Genomic DNA, 21028 nt, shown 5'->3' on the forward strand with positions numbered 1-21028 from the left:
GTCCCACCATATGCAGCAGACTCTTCGAGTGACATAGTGTGTTGAAGAGGGTCTATTAGATCTGTCAGCAGGATGGTCTTTGGTCACCTTTAGAGGAGCAAGTCTACTAGAAGAGTAGAGTGTTGGGGGTAGAGGCCAGCTACTATGGGCGGAGCCCATGGGGATTGAGATAGAAGAACAGTGAATGTAGAGTCACGGTGACTTGTGATGTCTCAGTGGGCATTGCCTACCTCTGAGTTCTGCCTACCTCTCTAGATTCACTTCTTGGTGCCTTTGCATATTAAATTTTCTTTTCCTGCAATTCTCTTCTTTTTTCCACACTGCATATAAGCTTAAAGTGAAATACCATGGGTATTTTTTATCACTTTATCCTGAAGACCTGGGTCAGCAACTTATACATAGGTACCCAGTAACTCCTGAATAGATGAATGGATGAATAGAAGGTAAGAACCTATATCTGGAAGTGCTAAGTTAGAACTAACTTATTTGGAAGAGACTGGCTTTGGGTATGACTAGAGAGGAGGGACATGTGGGATTCTAGACAGGGTGGAGACAGGTGCTAGGATCAGTAAGGGGGCGAGAACACTGTCATTCAGCGAGATTGGCTCCATCATCCAGCCTTTAGAAATGAGAAGCATCTTGCCATCGGCGACACGATTGCAGAGCTATGAACCAATCTGAATTCTGGTTGAATTCAGAACCAATCTGGTTCATATTGGTGAAGTTAACATAAGATATCAGGAACCAAAGTTTGCCCTAAGTTATATAGCTGCAAAACAATGACAGAAAAGCAGTGTATAATCAGGAAGCCTGTAGGAAAAGGGGAGCATGTGCAAGTTTGAAGATGTGAGCACAGAACAAGGTAGAACTGGGTTGTCAGCTGGCGATGGTTCTCTAGATACTGATGCCTACCACATCTGCCATATTAATCCAGCACCCGTGAGCCGGTCACGGGGGAGACAGCCTTATGTGAACCTCTCCCACAGGGCTGCTATAGAAACAAGGTCAGCTCTTCTTTGGCTGGTAGTGAGAAATGGTAAACTCACTGCCCATGGAAACTAAGTGTTCCCGTTTCCCTGTAGGCACATGTGCTAAGAAGCCACGTGAGAACCAGACAGGTGCTCACTGGGCTGGTTCTCATCCTAGCTCATGGTTATCAAAGCTTCCTAAATGGCAGGCACTGTGCTAAGTACTTCACACGAATCATCTTTTATTGTCTTCACAAGCACCTCTGAGCCAGGTGCCAATACTATTATAACTGCAGATGAGAAGACTGAGGCTTGTGACTTTTGCAAAATCACACAGCAAGGATGTGTCAGAGTTAGGACGTGAACTCAGGTCTGTCAAATTCCAAGGTCTACACTCCTAACTACCAAGTGCTCATGGAATTCAGGTGAGGGGAGTCAATTCAAACTTGGAATTGATTCAGATTTCTATATCATCTGGCTATCTCTGTAATAAAGTTGGGTGGGTCACATTTACTACAGAGTCTGCTCAGTGACTTGTCCTTTTTTCTGTCATCCCTCTGAGGACCACACTCCTTTTTGTTGCATTTGTTGACATCTTCGGTTCAGTGCGTGGTGATCTTGGAGCCATTGTGTCTCTTTGGTGATTTCATAAAGATGAATTCTGAGGCTTGATTTTATGGAATGCCTTCTCTTTGGGGGAATTCCTGCCATCACCCTTTGCATTGAGATGAGTCCTAACCACTGTACCTGGTAAAATTCTCAGGACCACAGATTCCAGTGCCTTCCCTAAAGGGACCTTTGTTCTGATGCAGCACCCCCCACAGCAGCAGCTTATACCTCCTGACCTTCTTCACCCCAGTTAGTAACTGAATCCAAATGTCAACAGCCCAGAGTTTGCAGATGTGGGCACGAAGAGGATTTCCTTCGACCTGAGGGACTCAGGGATTGAAAGTAAAGGGAGACCCAGAAAAGTGAATCAAGACTAAGCCATTTTTTTTTAACATTAAAAATTTTTATTTGTTTTAATTGGAGGATAATTACAACTTTGTGATAGTTTTTGCCGTGCATCAACATGAATCGGCCACAGTCATGCATGTGTCCCCTCCCTCCTGAACGCCCCCCGCCCTGCCTCCCCACCCCGTCCTTGGTCGGCAGTGCAGTTAGTGAACAGACTTCCAGGACCTGCAGATGTTTCTTCTGTGATGTTTCTTCTGTGCACGTTTTACTACCGGGGTGACTTTCTGGGCTTTGCTTTCTTTTCCTTTCTCCCACCAGGCTGTGAAGAGCTGACAAAGCTCGACCTGACGGTGAATTTCATCGGGGAGCTGAGCAGTGTTAAAACCCTTCGAGCCAACCTCCACCTGAAGGAGCTGTTCCTCATGGGAAACCCCTGTGCTGACTTTGACGGCTACAGACAGTTCGTGGTGGCGGCTCTTCAGCAGCTACAGGTACGCTTTATCTCCATGATACGAAATTCTCGGAAAAAATGAAAAGAAGCAACTACACAGTGATTCCTGATTTATTCCCAGCGTTTTCAGAGAATGTGTTGTTTTAGAGAATGGAATAGTCCAGAAAAATCAAAGCGAATTCCTTGGCTCACTGAACTTTCAAAATTTTTTAATAACTCTAATAAAGTTTGGAAAAAGAAATGGGCATATTTTTCTCCTTTCTCATTCAGAACACACAGAGCTGAATTGAACTTTCTTGATGGGTTCAAGTCATTGTTACAGAGGGCATCCTTTATTACTAAGAGGTCACCAAAAGCTTAGGGCTTTTGAGGTGGATACGTGGGCTCCATCCCTGGGTCAGGAAGATCCCCTGGAGGAGGAAATAGCAACCCACTCCATTATTCTTGCCTGGAGAATCCCATGGACAGAGGAGCCTGGGTGGGCCACGGTCCATGTGGTTGCACAGAACTGGACACATCTGAGTGAGTTCATACTCTTGAACTCCTGTGCCTTTTTTTTTTTAGACTATTGCTTTTTATTAACTCACTTGCTATGTTAATTCTCAGGCTCTCGTATGCTTTGGAATGCTTAGAGAGGGTTCATGTTCATTGCCCCCTCTCCGCCGCCATCCCCCTGCCTGAATACCCCACTCAGTAGGTCTGATGGGCATCCAAGAGTTTGCATTTGGAACAGGCACTCGAGTGACTCTGATGCCACCTGTCCAGGGACCTCATTCGAGAACTGCTACTCTGAATTTTAATTTCTTCTGCCGCATCTCCCCATATCTGATATTTCTGCAAACCAGGAAACAGCACACGGTTTCTAGAGAAATCCTACACCCGAGAATATTTAAATAGCACTATTAATGCTCATGTGTTAATAACTCCAAGAGCTCCTGACCTGCATGTGTTGGTCTGAAACCTCGAAACTTCTCTGGTGAAGTGTGGAACAGGCCTCCATACACAGAGGGCAAGGAGAGGCCAGAGAAAGGGGCGGCCTCTCTGGAGACAGACTGGCAGGCGGCGGGTCTCGTAAGCAAGGAAGCTTCCTTACCGAGCTTGTCCTGGGCAATAAGATGAGTAGGGGTCTGCACCCGCCAGCTAGAATCTCACAGATTTGGAGAGAGGCCTTAACTGGGTTCAGTCCAGAGGGTCTCAACAGAACCTTCCACTCTCAAGGCTGCAACCCGGAACAGCTCCTAATGTGGGAACGATGGGTAGAGCGCACCTGCCAGGACAGGGGCGGGGTGAGGAGCCTGTGATCGCCCGGGTCCAGCTCACAGTCGCATCCTCTCGGTGACCCGCGCCCCCAGCAGCGGGAGCAGCATTTTGCTTCTGCACAGAGAATGTGTGGAGGCCCTGGCTTTCTCCCAGGCCTTGTCCTCCATCCTCAGAGGGCATTTGTGTTTAGACTGCTGTCTTCTGTGTAGGCAAAATTGCTGGATTAATAGAATACATTTTTTTTTCTAATGTAAAATGTCTTTGATTAAAAGAATGAACAACTCAGATAAGTGAATATAGAACATATATTTAGAATGAGTGATATGGTAGCTCAGACATCGTCCAGGCCAGTCATCATTGTACGAGCACTTCCTGAAAAAATGAACTGATGAGAAGCAGAATTTTAGAGACAGTGATGCTCTATGCCATGTCCCCGGAAGGGTGTGGGGCCGTCATCCCAGCTGGGCCTGGTCAGCCCGGCGGTGTTGGGCTGGGGGTGTGTGGGCCCTCAGACAGGAGCCTGAGTCACTGGTCAGGGCTGTTCCCGGGGTTTGGGACACAGCATCGCTGATGCTCCTGGACCCTTGAGGGAGGTGATTAGAAGCATCCTGAGATGAGGAAGCCTGGCCTTGGAAAGCTGGGGCTCCTTGTTTAAGGTGACACACCTGGCAAGTGGCCCCAGTGGGATTTGAACCTAAAAGCCCACCATTCTCACAATAACCACACTCCCTGCTTCCCTCTGGGGTAATGTCCAGGTCTCAGGTCAAGTCTTTCCCTTCAGAAAGACTGTTGTGATTCAGCTGCTACAACAGGAACAGTCTCTCTTTGAAGAATGGTACTCATAAATGTGTTTACTAGTATTTAAAAACAGGCTGATAAACTTCAGAATCGTTTTTTCTTTTAATTGGGGGGAAATTGCTTTACAATGTTGTGTTCCTTTCTGCCATGCAACCCCGTGAATCAGTCATATCCCGACCCTCATGGGCCTCCCTGCCCCGGCCCTTCCCACCCTCCTAGGTCATCACAGAGCTCTGAGCTGAGCTCCCGGTGCCCTTCAGCAGCTGCCCACTAGCTGCCTGTTTCACACCACATACGTGGTGTGTGTATACACACGGAAGTGTACAAGTGTCAATGCCACTCTCTCAGTCCATCCCACCCTTGCCTTCCCCCAGCGTGTCTGCAAGTACATTCTGTACATCTTCGCTGCAAATAGATTCATCAGTACGTACCATTTCACTGAAAGCTTGTTATCTACTTTGACCAGAGTTGTCCTAACAGATGTCTTATTTCCTAGGGCTATGATAACAAAGTTCTGCAGACAGGGTAGCTTGAACATCAGGAAATTTATCTCACTGTTCTGAAGGCGGCAAGTGGTAGATCAAGGTGTGGGTTGGTTCTGGGTCTATTTGCATTAGAGCTCAGTTTTGGGTAATACACAAGGCCCTTTCTCATAGAGAATATTTGGGACTTCACCTGAGATATTAAAATTCTTAACACAATGAGCAGTTATAGAATTAATATATTTTGAGAGCTTGTCATTAATAATCAGTTTCCACAGAAGACCTATTTATTGTTATTACCAGTAAAGATGCTTTGTAAACTGTATTAATTGTGTGAAGTAAAACACTGATTTAGATCAAAGTTCATGATATTTCCCATTAATTACTTTGCTTTCAACTCCGTATCACTAAGGTGCATTATTTATTATTTCTAGTCTTGCAAGTAAAGTCCTCTTGGGGCTGATTCAAATTGCAACTTTGGGATAAATGCATTGGCTGGTTTTTTTTGTTGTTGTTGTTGTTCCAGTGGTTGGATGGTAAAGAAATCGAGCGTTCAGAAAGGATTCAGGCTTTGCAGAACTTCACAGCAGTTGAACAACGAATCAGAGAGCAGGAGAAAGCTTACTGTCTTAAGCGAGCCGAGGATAAGGAAGAGGCTCGGAGGAAACTCCAGGAGGAGGAAAACAAAGGCGAGATGGAGAGAAGTCACACCGGCTCTGATGGACACTGGTACACGGACATCAGTGCTCCCCTGTAGGTAAACGGAGTGTACTCTCTGGTCAACTTATGTTAAAAGCAAAACTTTTAACATAAAAGTTAAAAAGTTTTCTTTCCAAGGTGTTTACAGTGCCACTTAGAGTCCAGATGATTGATTTGAAAAATAAATTATGATGTGAATTTTGGGGAAGACCATGTATGATCATCTCATTGTTTGTGACCATTCTATGAGGCTTTCTTCCCTTTGGGGGGTGGGGGAAACCTTTCTAAACTAGCAGCTTTAATTCTCATCTAAAATTATCCTCAGACAAATCTCTCTGAAAGATGCACAGGAAAGCTGAATTAGCAGGTGTACTTTGATTTATAAAGTAGGAATATTTTAGAAAAGTTAAATGCAAATCACGTTATTATAAATTGAGCAATTTTGATTGCATAAGATGTTCTGTTTTGTGAATTATATAATGAATGCATTTTTAATGTGATTAATACGCTCCTAATTGGTCGTTTTTACAAACATGAATTTTTCATGCTTGCTTATTTTAAGGGAATTGCAACTGTAGTCAGTTGATTTGATTCCATACAATGAAATCTTTCAATATTTTGATAACAGAATCTCTTAAACTTGGGGAAATAATAATTATGATGTATTTCAGATATACATAAGTGTTAAAAAAAAATAAATAGGCAGCTATAGCTATTGTGTGTGCCACCACCCACACATATTAAATGTCAATAGTTGGCATGTTTACCTTTTTTTTTTTTTAATAGAGTATCGATAGAGAAGCTCCTTCAGTGTTTCTCCCCCATCCCTCTCCTCCTTTCATCCTGTGGTGTCCACCATTCTAAAGTCAGTACGTTAGTAGTGTTTGGTATCATGTCGATCCCACTGTATTGTCATATATTTACCACATGATTATGTAGTACTTAATACTGCTTAACCAGGAGTAGTTTTATGTTGGTTTTTTTTTTTTTTTTTTTTAGCATGAATGATATCTTTCCTCAGCTTTGTTTTTCATTCAGTATTATGTTCTTGTGATTTACACGTATGAAGACACATAAGACGAGTTCATTCATTTTAGCTGTGGAATAAAATTCCATCGACTGAATAAGTCACAGCTTATCCCAGAGCGGGCATTCGAAATATTTGACAGTGAGTAATTCTTTGGCCCCGACAGATCAGAATAAGCACCAGCTCCAGTGATCTGTGTGGCCCTAGTTTGAGAACATAGGAAGGAAGGAGGGAGGAAGTGGAGGGGAGGAGGGAGGCAGGAGGAGGGTCAGCTGGAGATCAGCCCTGATGCAGCTATTCCTCTTTGGGTGGCTGTGTAAGTGGTTTTCCATTTCTCGTTTTTTTCACACAATGGTGCACACGTCTCCTTGTGCAAGTATGGAAGTTTCTGTAGTATATATTCAGCAGTGACATTGCTGCATATTAATTATAAACATCTTTTCAACTTTATATGCATTGCCCAATTGTTTTTTAAAGTGTACTAACTTAAACTCCTATATCAGCAGTGTTGGAGTGTTCCTGATCTTTTGTCAACAGTAGATAATGTGGTTTTTAAAACATTGGCCAATCACGTTGGTTGTTAAATAGTATCTCATATTTTAATTTGCATTTCTAGAGTTAAAAGTGAGTTTCAGTATCTTAAATGTCTTCTTATGTTTATTAGCTATTTAGATTTCTTCTGTTCAAGACTTCCACCTATCTTAAATAAGTTGTAAGGTTTTTTCTTACTAATTTATAGCTCTTTTATATTGTAGATGCAGATTCTTTAGTGGTTATGAGGTTTGCAAATACCTTCTTGCAGTCTGTCTGTGACTTGTCTTTAATTTCGATAAGTGCTTTTGTTTTCTAGAATTTAGACATATTAATGTAGCTAAATTTATTTTATACATTTTGATCTTATTTATGAAAATTTTCAATACCCCAGTATCATATCTATCTATCCTGGGGTTAACTTTTGACAACAGTGTGGGGTAGGGTGCTAGTCATTCCCCCCACAGGATTGTCTGTTTCAGCCCCATTAATTAAAGTGCCATTCTTCTCCCATATTATATTCCCTCCTCTCGTGATTCATGGGCCCATTTCTGGGCTCCCTAGATTCTTCCATGGGAATACTACCACATGGTTTTAATTTCTATAAATCTTGATTTTTGCTGGGAGATACTTTCCTGTTTCAAAATCATCTTGATTCTTCTTGTCTCTTTTTACTCTTCTGTGAGAATTTGAGAGTCAGGCATTCAAACTTCCCCCATGTTCCTAGTATAGTTTTGATTGAAATTGCATTGAATTTATATGTTCATAAGGGGAAAGTTGACATCTTCAGAACATTGATTCTTTCCTTGCTGAATTTTGGAATAGCTCTCTTTATTTAGACCTTCGGAGTCCTTCAGTAAGTTCTTATAATTTTCTCTATAAAGGTTTTACGCTATTTCTTATTAGATTTATTTCTAAGTATCTTGTAGAATGGGACTTTAAAGATAGATTTGTTATTGGGTCTTTCTGATGGATATAGGGACAAATAGTATTAAGAAATCTTGGTGGCACTAGGGGTAAAGAATCCGCCTGCTAACACAGGAGGCATAAGAGGCGCAAATTCAATCCCTGGGTCAGAAGATCTCCTGGAGAATGGAACAGCTATCCACTCCAGTATTCTTGCCTGGAGAATCCAATGGACAGAGGAGCCTGAAGGGCTACAGTCTGCAGGGTCACACAGAGTTGGACACAACTGAAGCAACTTAGCATGCATGCAATCTTGCTGAACTTTTTAAGAAGATGCCGTAGTTAGTCTGTGGATCATCCTGTATTTTCTATGTAGCAAAACACATTTTTAACAAATAAATAGTAACTTGAAAAAATTTCCACTCGTTCTACCTCTGCTTTTCATTTGTTTTTTATGGTACCTGCTAAGCCTCCAGTATGGAGTGGAATAGCAGCAGTAAAAATGGTTATCTGTATCTTGTTCCTGACTTTTAAAAGAATGTTCCCCATTCGTCATCATTAAGTATAGTGAGTCCTGTGAGGCTTTTGAAGAGTTGAGTTAGTTTCCTTTTATTCCAAGTTGATGAAAAGCTTTTATCATCATGGATACTAGATTTTTGTTAAATGCTTTTTCTGTATCTATTGAGATAAGCATATTTTTCTGTTGATGTGTTGAATTAACATTGAGAGATTTTTTTAAAATTAAACCATCCTTGTATTTCTAGAATAAACTCACCTTGTCCATATTTTATTTTTGATTTTTTAATTGAAGTATAGCAGATTTACAATGTTGTGTTAGTTTTAGGTATACAGCAGAGTGATTCAATTATATATATATGTATATATATACCTTTTCAGATTCGTTTCCATTATAGGTTATTACCACATATTGAATATGGTTCCCTGTGCTACACAGTAGGTCCTTGTTGATCTGTGTTATATATAATAGTGTGTATATGTTAATCATGAACTCCTAATTTATCCCCTACCCCACCTTTCCACTCTGGTTACCATAAGTTTGTTTTCCATGTCTGTGAGTCTGTTTGCCAAACAAAATTTTTTAATGAGAATGAAAGTAATGATTTCAGTGATGGTTACCTAAAATCTTGTAGAATATTATAGATTCCCTTTTTCTTCAGTACCATAAAGAACCATGGCTATATGGAAAGCATTTATTTTCAGTAATTTGCTCTATTTTGCTTATTAAACTGTCTGGCTGAATTTTATAATACATAGGGTGTTTCAGCAGAATTTTACTGTATATTCTGTTTGTACTCTTTGAATTTCATATTTTTGGTCTCTCCTTTTAAAAAGCATCTTATTTGAAGGTCAACTAAATGAGCGTTTTGTGTTATCTCATTTCAGTAACAACAACAACAAAATCTAACAGTTAATGAGTACTTACTCTTTGCCATCCTGGTACTAAAGGCTTCCTGTCAATGTTTTCATTTGATATCATTTTGTAACAGTGCAAATTCTAGGGAGAGGTGAGGGGTGAGAGCCTGTACCCGTTGTGTACTGCTCAAATGTCCTTTCTCTCTGCGAGAACAGTCTCCTGTCTCTTCTCTCTGCTAGAACGGTCTCCTCTCTGGTGCCTGACACACAGAAAGACATTCAATAAATATTAGCTGAATCCTTGCTGAATGAATGTTGACCGTCATAGAATAATTTATTTGATGCCCTATGGAGACTCATTTAATTCTCTGATAGTACATAAAACATGAATGAAAAAAAGAGCATTCCCATATTGATGTTGTTTAGTCACTCAGTTGCATCTGACTCTTTGAACCCCATGAACTGTAGCCCACCTTTGTCCATGGGATTTCCCAGGCAAGAATACTGGAGTGAGTTGCCATTTCTTTCTCCAGGGGATCTTCCCAACCCAGGGATCAAACCTGTGTCTCCTGCGTTGGCAGGCGGATTCTTTACCACTAAGACACCAAGGAAGCCCATACCATATAAAGCTACAAAACCCAAAGTCAGCCATGAAAAATGGAGTAAATAGAGTCCATACCATGGGCAATGATATAGCCCACTGAAGAATTTTAGAGATAGAGAGTCATTAAAGAATCTGGAACATGCTTAGTCACTCAGTCATGTCTGACTCTTTGAGCCAGGCTCCTCTGTCCATGGGAATTCTCCAGGCAAGAATACTGGAGTGGGTTGCCATGCCCTCCTCCAGGGGATCTTCCCAACCCAGGGATTGAACCCAGGTCTCCCACATTGCAGGCAGATTCTATACTGTCTGAGCCACCAGGGAAGCCCCTAAAGAACCTGGAAGACATGATCAAATTTTTTAGAAAGACTTCTCTGGGAGCAGTGTGAAGGATGGAATTGAAGGGTGCAGGACTGAGAGTGGGTTGGTTACCAAGGCCCACCGGTCTCTGTCTGACCATCAGAACCTCCCATGACATTGTAAATCAGTGGTCCTAGGCACCCCTCCAAACTGGATAGACTGGTGGGAGCCTAGAGATCCGTACTGTGTGTGAAGCTCCCCAGATGACTCATATCAGCCCAGTCTCTGAGCCGTTGAATCTGATCACTGCAGCATTCCTGGTGGTGGGTAAGGTGGGCCTATTCCAGTGCCGTGGCACTAATTTCTCCAACTTGGCTCAGATAGGCTTTCTCTCAGACACATTTTGTTATTCAAAGCTAAGAAGATAATATATTGGAAAAAAAAACACATAAGGTATTTCAGGGGCAGTGTTCAGGATGAGACTCAGATGTCCATTATTGGTCTTTATGTGTCCTGTGTTTGTCCCTAGCCCATCTTCTGAAGAGAGTAAAGACTATATCCAGGCACCAGAAATACAAGAAGGGCAATGTAAGGAAAAGAAATTAGATGACAGAGAAGACGACCTGGAATTCTGGAATAAGCCCTCTTTGTACACTCCTGAATCTAGATTGGAAACTCTGAGACATATGGAAAAACAACGGAGAGACCAAGAAAGATTAAGGTATTCCATTTTTTCCTATCATCAAGAGTGATAGAATATATTTTCGATTGCACATTGTTTCATCCGTCATCTATTTTAAATCTGTGCTAGCTGTCACACACAGACTTTGCTTTTCCTAATTTCAGCTTTTTGTTGGCGTGTATCTACTAACAATTATTAATAGTAGACTACCTAAAGAAGGTTGTTGTGAATCATGGCATTTTAGGTAGAGTTTTGTTTGTATGTCCCTTGCTTTTTAACAACTTTAAACATGTCAAATAGTATGGTCTGGTTTAGAGATACCAGTCCTCCAAGTCATTCAGTTCAGGTGCTGTGTCTACCCCTAATGACTTTCTGAGATGTTTGCCCTTAATGGTTGGAGAAAGCAATGGCACCCCACTCCAGTACTCTTGCCTGGAAAATCCCATGGACGGAGGAGCCTGGTGGGCTGCAGTCCATGGGGTCACTAAGAGTCGGACACAACTGAGCGATTTCACTTTCACTTTTCACTTTCATGCATTGGAGAAGGAAATGGCACCCCACTCCACTGTTCTTGTCTGGAGAATCCCAGGGACGGCGGAGCCTGGTGGGCTGCCGTCTACAGAGTCACACAGAGTCGGACATGACTGAGGCAACTTAGCAGCAGCAGCAGCCCTTAATTGTCTGGGGTCATGGAGAACAAGGGCTTCCCTGATAGCTCAGTTGGTAAAGAATCAGCCTGCAATGCAGGAGACCTGGGTTTGATCCCTGGGTTGGGAAGATCTCCTGGAGAAGAGAAAGGCTACCCACTCCAGTATTCTGGCCTGGAGAATTCAATGGACTACATACAGTCCATGAGGTCACAAGGAGTCAGACACGACTGAGCGACTTTCACTTCACCATGGAGAACAATGTAGTTCATGTAAACATGAACTTAATTGGACCTGGCAAGCCAGTTACAGATGCAGAAAAATGTGAATAAATTTCTATTACAAAATAAAGTTAACTGACACAAAATCTATATTAAAAGAACAATAGAAGTATAAGACAAAGAATTGCCTGTAGTTCTGTCATTTTAACACATCTGTCCATCTGATCTTCTAGAACTTGTCCATATATACCTTTTTAAAGTTTTTATGTATTTTTTGCAAGTGTTTTAAATAAATATAATTTACATCCTACATTTTCTTTCATGTTATTCCATGAGTTTTTCCTCTTTACTCCATTCACCTTCCTCCTGTCTCTACCCTTCATGGTAATGAGAGTTAGTTAGCAGGCTTGGGTTCAGCCCACCTCTAAAATCATATGAATGATTTCTGCAAATGTGGGATTGGGGATCTTTTTTAAGAACAAAAACGGACTTATATTTTATATGTTTGTTCTCACTAAATCATCATCAACACTTTTCTGTAACTTTTTAGACTGGTAGTAAAGAGTGAACACATTTTTTTTTTTAATAGATGCAAAATGTCTCATAGTGTGAATGTTCCACAGTCAGTCCAATTATTCCTCCATTGATGGACATTCACAATGGTTCCAGCGTCTTGCCATTGCAGATGAAGCTGTGATAGGCATCCTTTCACATAGATCTTTATGTACTGGTATTTTTATTTCTATAAAATAGATTCTGTTTGGCATTTTAAAAACTGTAATTTTAGCTAAAGTAGAAGCTGTATATACAAATGGAGAATTGATAGTTAGCTGAGTAAATCATGCATAAAATAGACTCATTTAAACATTCATGGCTGTTTCATGAAAAGGAGTTTTCTCCCCCATTCGAATGATCTGGCAAATTGTCTTGGTCACATTTTCGCTTTACAGATATGGGTATAATCACACAGAAATCTGGCTCAATTGTCAGCTCCCAGCCATGGACCTCATCACAGTGAATTGATGTATTCACAAATACGCCATTAATTTTTCTGAAACTGTCTCACACATTAATTGCTTGTATATTATCTTTGTGTATTTTTTTCCTCTCCTCTGCCCCTTGTTCCCACCCACCCCCAATACTAAGTGAAAAGAAGAAGAAAGTGAAGCCGCCGAGGATGTTGGTCACTGAGGACGGGAGAGCCCTGAACGTGAATGAACCCAAGTAAGTGGGATCAGGTGGAGACTTGAAGACTCAAAACGTGTGGCGTTGGTCATACCATGGCTTCAAGGACACGTTTGCCCAGATATCCGAACACTCTTAGCAAACCAGAAGGGCCTAATGAGAATGTCATTTTGTACGTATTTAAATGCAGAGCGTCGTTATGTTTTCAAGTACATAATGTTACGTTTCATTCTCTTGGCATACAAAAAGTGATCTAGACATAAGGAAATCTTAGTTATTTCTATATCCCCTGAAACTTTGGACCACGTACAGTTGTTTTCCCCGAAAATTTCAAGTGCTCCATTGTTGTGTTTCTTAATTTTTAAAACTGCCATGAACAAGCTAGCTGAGAATATTGATCACCTGTATACCTACTTCATACTCTAGAACTCATCTCCAGAACTTTTTAGAGCTAAGACAAGAAATTAAATTGCTCAACAGAGTTGATGAGAGGGAAAAATATTTCAACTAGAAATCTTCATGTATAATAGCATCTTTTGTTGTTTAGTCACTCAGTCATGTCCATTTCTTTGTGACCCCATAGACTATAGCCCGCCAAGCTCCTCTGTCCTCCACTGTCTCCCAGAGTTTGCTGAAATTCACCTCCCTTGAGTAGGTGATGCTGTCTAACCATCTCATCTTCTGCCGCCCCCTTCTCCTTTTGCCTTCAATCTTTCCCGGCATTAGGGTCTTTCCTAATGAGTGGACTCTTCGCATCAGGTGGCCAAAATATTGGAGAAGCCCATAGCAGTATCTAACTATTTTAAAATTAAAACTAGAAAGCAGGCAGAGAAGGCCTTTTGTAGTCAAAATAGATCAACAAGCCTGTGAACTCAATCTTGCTGGCTTCATTTCATTACTCAAAATGTCTACTTTGACCATTTCATTTGTTGTGCCATTACCATGATAGAGGTGGTACGGTCCTGATCACTCTTGGGTGTCGTTAACTCATCTTCACAGCAGTCATATGTGACAGGTGATATTTCTTCTTCATAGGTCCAAAAGCTGAACTGAGAGGTAGATGACTCACACAAGGTCACATAGCTCATTGGTGGTGTGTCTGACTTGCCTGTGCTTGCCTAATTCTAGTGGTGTTTATGATCAACTTTGTAATCTCACCCCAACCCCACCACCACACACACACACACACACACACACACACATACACACACATATCTTCTTTATCCAGCAGGCATGAATACATGATACTAAGCCCTGGGGATGCAGAAGTGAACATGACAGATTTCTGCCTACAAGGAACTTAAAAATCTAGTGGGGAGACAGTCGCTCTTCAACCTACAGCAGGGCTTGAAGGAAACCCTTTGGGCTCTGTGTGCCCCCCGTAAGACCACTGAAACTTCTTCAGTCCCATCATTTTTATATTCTGCATTTACAACATTTCTATATTCGGTCACATCTTTTCAAATCTCAGCCATGCGCTTGATGTAACACATTTGACCCAAGTGATCATTACTTTCCTTCTCGAAGCACCGTCTTCCCCTTGCTCCTGATTCTTTGACCCTCCTGCCTTCTCATCGTCCTCTGCTTTGCGGGCTCCTTTCTGTCTTGTCTCCTAAATGCTCTGGGGTCAACTCCTCAGCTGTCTTCTCTTTCCACATCCACCCTCTCGAGATCTCACCAAACCCCATGGCTGGAAAGACTTTTTCCTTCCTCACAAGCAGTGGTGATCTCTTTCCTGAGCTCGGGACTTGTGTATTCAGTTCGCTTGAGACCCTGTGTGGACGTGAGCTGGTCCTGACTAGAGCAGACATTCTTGCTTCCACGCCCACGACCACTTCCCATCAGCCTGCAAGCCCGTCGGCGTCCTCTGGCTTGGGAGTGAGCATCCGCTGGGTGTCAAGAGCAATACCTCAGGTTCATCCTCCATCCTCTTCTCCCTCATGTTATCAGGGAGCCCACGCGCTCTTCCTCCAGAATTGCCAGGATCCCACCCCTTCTCATTCACCCCCTCGCCGCCCGCTTGGAGGACGTCAGCCTCCTCTTCCCTGGACAGGTGCAGTATGTCATTGAGTGCTCTCCATGGTCATCTCTTGGCCACCTCCCACCTCTTCTACTCAGCGGAAGAGAGCGGGCGAAAGCGGGGATAGGGCACTCAGTCCCCCTCTTAAGGAAAGCTCCTAGAAAGATGAACGTTTTCCTTCAGAATCGAAGCACATGCTCTCACCCAGCAGCCAGGGAGGCTGGAGAACGTGGTCTTCACCCTGCAGAGCTGTATTCATCACTCAAATCAGGGGTCTTGTTACCATGAGTAAAGTGGGAGCAGACAGTGGGGAGTGTGTATACAGTTTCTGCCATAGAAAAAGTGAAAGTTGCTCAGTCGTGTCTGACTCTGTGACTGACCCCATGGGCTATACAGAAAACCTCTCTGAAATTACCTTCCGAGAGATACATGAAGGGAGAGTTTAAGTTGGCGGCTGGAAAATGGGGCAATAAGCAATCAAGGCAGACGGAAAACACCTATAATAAAAGTCCCAGAGATAAGATCAGAAACGCATGGGTCATCTGTGCATCGAAGGAGTCCCGCCCCCGTCAGGGCTGCTGGAAGTAGTGAGAGCGACCGCCAGGAGCACACCCCTGCCGGCAGCAAGTCTAGGGCTAGTGGTACATCTTCCCAAACAATTTACCCTGCATTCTTTAACATCGGTGAGTTATGTACTTTACAGAATACTACGATAAGTGGATAAGTGCAGTACTCAGAATGAAATTGACCAGGTAGTTCTGAACAGTGCATGGGCGGTATGGAAATTACACCTAGGACTCAGCCTCACGTCCAGCTAAAAGACTTGGGGCTTTGAGATCCTGCCTCCCAGACTCAGGTGACCTCTTTTCCGGCTACGTCAGCCCTCGCTGAGCCTTCGTTTCTTCTTCTATAAAATGGAGGTGATGGGTCACAGGCAGCATTTCTGGGGCAATGGAAGGGTCACCGATGAAAGAAGAAAAAAGAAGACAAGACTGTTTAAAAACGGAGGAATCATGTGCTGGATAATGGCAAGCAAATGCAACATGTGGTCCTCCAGCAATAATTCTGCATTTCAGTTTGCTTCTAGCAAACCCGAATGAAGAGGGGAAAAGAAAACTTTAACCACCAGATGTCTCTGTCTCTGCACTGATGCTAATTTTTTGTATCTAGTTTAAGATTCTCATATGGAAACCATGTAAACAGAAATAATTTTTAAATATGTTGTAGGTTTCTATTGAAATTGCTAAACTCTCAGATGTTTTATTGACCAGTCACCAAAATAAGTGTGTTGTTGAAGGTGAGGATATAGTTATTAGTAAATTTCCTTTTAATATTGGGATGGAGTTATCTATCAAGTATTGCTAAAGACATCCTTTTTTTCCCCGCCAAATGGATTATTCCTTAGACTTGACTTCACTTTGAAAGATGATGAAAAGCGTAACCAGATCGTCCTGGACTTGGCCGTGTATAGGTAAAGACATTTTATCATGTGTTTATTGGATGGCGTTTCTTTCTGTTTTCCTTCTCAGTCACAGGCTCTTGAATTCTGAAACGTGAACAGCAGCCTCTTTATCACGTCCTGAGTCCTGGCTGGTTTCACCCACCCCACTCCCTTCCCGCCTCTGGTCCCTGCATCCTGACTGCTGCTGTCCCCCCGCCCACCCCACCCCAGCTCTCCCTGGCTGTGACACTTGCTCCACCAGCGTGGGTCACCTTCCACCCCTCCTTGCTACAGTCACTTAAAGACGTGTGCCTCAGTCCTCGAAGACGCCAGGAGGTTCTGGCTCACTCCGTCTATCCAGCTGCTTATTTTAGGATCCACATGTGTGGTGTTTCTGCTTCTCCAGCCCTTTAGACCCATTGACGCCCCAGGACCTTTGCCCAGACGCCTGCCTCTGTCTTTGTTACTCTCACCCCAGGTCTGACGGCCCAGGACCTTTGCCCACACACCTCTCTCCCACTGCTTATATCACTGTCACCTTTGGTGTCCTCATGCCTTCAGACCTCCTTTCAGATGTCACCTTATCAGAGGCCTCTCTGTGTATGCCGACCATCCAGTCTAGACCAGCATCTACCCTGTCCCAGCACTTCCTTCCACCTTGTCCTGCTTCTTGATTTCCACCTGACAAGCTCTAAATTTCCTTGTATTTTCAAAAATGTGCAGTTGAGGCAGAAACTTGTGTTTGTTCCTCCGTGTTTATATCTCCAGCACCTAAAACAGTGCCTGACACCTGTTAGGAGCTCAGTAATAACAGAACTGAATGAATGAATGATTGCTGATGATGCAGTCAGTGAACATTTACACTGTAATAAAGGCACTTCCCTTTTTGAGGGATTTTTCTACATGCTCTGTCTTATTTAACCTCTCAGTAATCCAGTGACCTGGGAGGGATTGTTATCCTGGAATTACCCAAGGTGGGTTGGGGGGTGAGTCTTGTCAAAGTAGACACAATAATTGCAGAAGTCAGAATGTGACCCCTTAGGCCCAGGCCCAACATTGCATTTTTTAACTGTGATAAAATACACATAGCAATCTTAGGAAACAGGTGCTATTTGTATCCTCATTTTACAGGTGAGACTACAGAGGCTTAGGAAGATTAAGGCATGTGCTCCAAGATAATCAAGCAGGAGGGAGAAGGGGGACCTCACAAGTCTGTGTGGTCAGAGTCTGAGCCTATCACCCTGTATTTGTCCTACCTGCCTTACTTAACATTTGTGATTTTTGAGTTATTGCCATGTTATCAAACATTCACAATCAGTATTTTGACTTGTATAAAAATAATCATTTGGCCAGACTTCTCATTTGAATGAGCGGTGTGGAATCTAAACCTTTCCCCGGCTTGTGGAGTTGAAAACGATGGCCCCTCGATCCTGGGGTCACTGTCATGGTTGGGGGGAGGTGGGGTGCTGGGCTTTCTGGGAAGGACACAGCTCACGGGGGAGAAGGTGAACCTGCCTTCCAGGATGGTCGTATAAGGGCAGCGGCACAACTGCTGGGGAAGCAGAACAGAACAGAGCCCCGAGGAACAGGAGCTTAGTGGATTCAGCATCCCTGGCTATTCACATCGGTCTTAGGGGCTTAAAATAAAATATTCATGAAAGAGCATGGCAAGCCATTTTCTGCGAACCTCTGGTATTTCAGGCCACAGATATTTTGGGGTGAGGGGCAATCAATGCCAAGTGTACTTGTGGGTCTAAAAATGAAATTGCTGATATATTGGATTTCCTATGAGATTTGGGGATTGATTTAAGATGGATAGTCTAAGATCTGTGTATCATGGAAACTGTGAACTTTCTTCAGTTAAAATGGCCCCATAAGTGCAACTTTGTATTTGCTTTTCTTGAAACTTAATGTCTTTGAAAAATTACAAGACTTGGTTGTTGAATTTTGAAGGTATATGGACACCTCTTTAATCGATGTTGACGTACAGCCAACTTACGTGCGAGTGATGGTCAAGGGAAAGGTAAGTGTGACCCTGTAGGCTGTTACTATTGCAGAACTCAGCCTAAGACCAAACTAACTTGCCTCAAAAAAAAATTTTTAAGCCGTTTTAAAATAGAAAAAGAGAAACTCAGTCAGTGCTATTTTTTTTTTAGACACACGATTTTACAACAGGAGGGGTATTTAGCAGAAACGGTTGCTGACCATGGTGTACCTTGATAAAATTAGTATTTTTAACCTGTATCTATTTAGTTAGAGTTTTCCCAGACCTGATAAGATGGTCTATATGGGTAGCCTGTGCTTAAAATTATATTTCAATATTATATGCATTTAAAATTGTTAATGATTTCATGAAAGTGACAGTCACTCAGTCGTGTCCAACTCTTTGCGACCCCACGGACTATACAGTTCATGGAATTCTCCAGGCCACAACACTGAAGTGGGTAGCCTTTCCTACTGTAATTTTATCATTTTTGAAATAGTATGTTTTGCTGATTCTAAGTATTCATGTGAGTTAGCCTAAAGACTTTAAAAATGGAAATATGTTGATATTTTATGATAGGAAGTCTTATCTGTAAATGCTTTATCAGCCATGTTATCGTAATTGGACCAATCATGATTTGTGACTGATAATTGTTCTTTAGACCTCTCATTAAAATTGGTAAAATAATTTGTGCCTATGGAGTATAGCCCCATATATTATTTTTTTCCTAATAAGTCTAATCAGATTTTTCTTAATGATTGGTGAATTTCAAGTCTGTAACGAAAATCCCCCTTAAAGGAACTCCCTGATGTAACATGCACTCACTGCCCACGCCTCCTGTCTACCCCCAGCCGTTTCAGCTCGTCCTCCCTGCGGAAGTCAAACCTGACAGCAGTTTTGCTAAAAGGTCTCAGACCACAGGGCACCTGGTCGTCTGCATGCCCAAGGTAGGCAGCGTCACAGTGATCCATCTCACGTCTGGAGATGTTTGTCCCTGAAGGAACCTGACCTACTAGGGCTCCTGATGACTTCTGCTCAAGGTCCTTTTGGCTGAGATAGCCAGAAAATCTCCTCACTCCAGGTAAGGTAGGAGAACAAAGGTCTGTGAGAACAAAGAGCTGAAACCGGCTGACTCCTCCTTTCAGCGGTTCTTGTCTCTGCAGCCTTCAGTCTAGAATGGGGATAGAGTTGGGGGATGTAAATCACAGGAGCCACTGACCATGTCTGTCACACGGTACTTTCCTTACAAATAAGTAAGGATCAGTACTTTCCTTACAAATAACTTTGAGAGGATATGTATTGGCCTACCTGACATAGGCCTTGGGTCCCTAAAAATTTTTTTAAAAATGTGACTGAATTCCAGATATTGAGCTTACTGGTTTTGTGACTTTGGGCCACTTAGTAACCTAACTCTGGGCCTCTATTTCCTAACATTGCTCTTAAGAAAGATAATGATGCTAGGAAAGATTGAAGGCAAAAGGAGAAGGGGGCGTCAGAGAATGAGATGGTTAGAGAGCATCACTAACTCAATGGACAGGAATTTGTGCAAACTCTGGGAGACAGTGGAGGACAGAGGAGCCTGGCATGCTGCAGTCATAGTATCACAAAGAGTCAGACATGCCTTAGTGACTGAATAACAACAACAAAGAAAGATAACACACATAAAATTCATAGCACTGTGAGCACTCAGTGAATATTGGTGTCATCATTATTATTTTTTTGTATTATTTTTATGAAACAGACTAGATAGTATTTTAACTAAAACTCTTTTTTTGTCTTTTGTTTGAAAGGAGAAGTGTTGTATATGTATTTTTTCCAATTTTTTTAATTTGAAGTATAGTTGATTTATAATATTGCACTAGTTTCAGGTATAGAGCATTGATTCAGGTTTTTTCTTTTTTTTTTTTTGAAAATTACTTTCTATTATAGGTTTTACAAAATGCTGAATATGACTCTGTGCTTTATAGTAAATCCCTGTTGCTTGTCTATTTTATGTATAGTAGTTTGTATCTGTTAATGATATCCTCCTAATTTGTCCTTCCTCCTCCCTCTTCTGCTAAATGGCAGTTAGAGAGAAACAAACACTATATGATATCACTTACATATATAGAGTCTTGAAAAAAAAAAGCAAAGGAATCTATATACAAAACAGGAACAGACATAGAGAACAGAAGTATGTGTCCTTTAGATATGGCTGACTTCTGAAGACTGACAGCTTCCCCTCACCTGGCTTTCAGACTCCTTAACCTTGATCTCAGAGCTGAATGTCTGAGACAGAAGCTCTTTAGAAGCTAGAACAGGTTCAACAGGGACAGATGACAACCCTGAAAGAACTTAAGGAAATTAAACTTAAAATCATTTGTCTGTACAGAAAATTTTGATTCCTCAATACAGACTCTGTGAATGAGTTAGGATGTTTCATGCTGCAAGCTGCAGGAAACCCCAAACAAAACTGGCTTTCGCCATAAAGAAGCATTCCTACATATGGAAGGTA

At 42.2% G+C, this 21028-nt stretch overlaps 1 protein-coding gene across 4 annotated transcripts in view; it reads left to right on the plus strand.

The window, feature by feature from the left end:
- The window catches only part of DNAAF11 (dynein axonemal assembly factor 11), a 72735-nt gene that overhangs the window by 25537 nt on the left and 26170 nt on the right, over positions 1 to 21028 (plus strand). For 3 of the 4 annotated variants that reach the window (XM_061123175.1, XM_061123177.1, XM_061123178.1), the window contains 7 exons: positions 2244 to 2416; positions 5443 to 5669; positions 10884 to 11075; positions 13051 to 13128; positions 16515 to 16580; positions 18504 to 18573; positions 19386 to 19481. In XM_061123175.1, coding sequence (XP_060979158.1) covers positions 2244 to 2416; positions 5443 to 5669; positions 10884 to 11075; positions 13051 to 13128; positions 16515 to 16580; positions 18504 to 18573; positions 19386 to 19481 — 902 coding nt within the window. The remainder of the gene's footprint in view (positions 1 to 2243; positions 2417 to 5442; positions 5670 to 10883; positions 11076 to 13050; positions 13129 to 16514; positions 16581 to 18503; positions 18574 to 19385; positions 19482 to 21028) is intronic. The other variant, XM_061123176.1, reaches the window with a different exon arrangement.

Source organism: Dama dama, chromosome 21 (genome assembly GCF_033118175.1).
Source record: "Dama dama isolate Ldn47 chromosome 21, ASM3311817v1, whole genome shotgun sequence".
NCBI lineage: Eukaryota > Metazoa > Chordata > Mammalia > Artiodactyla > Cervidae > Dama > Dama dama.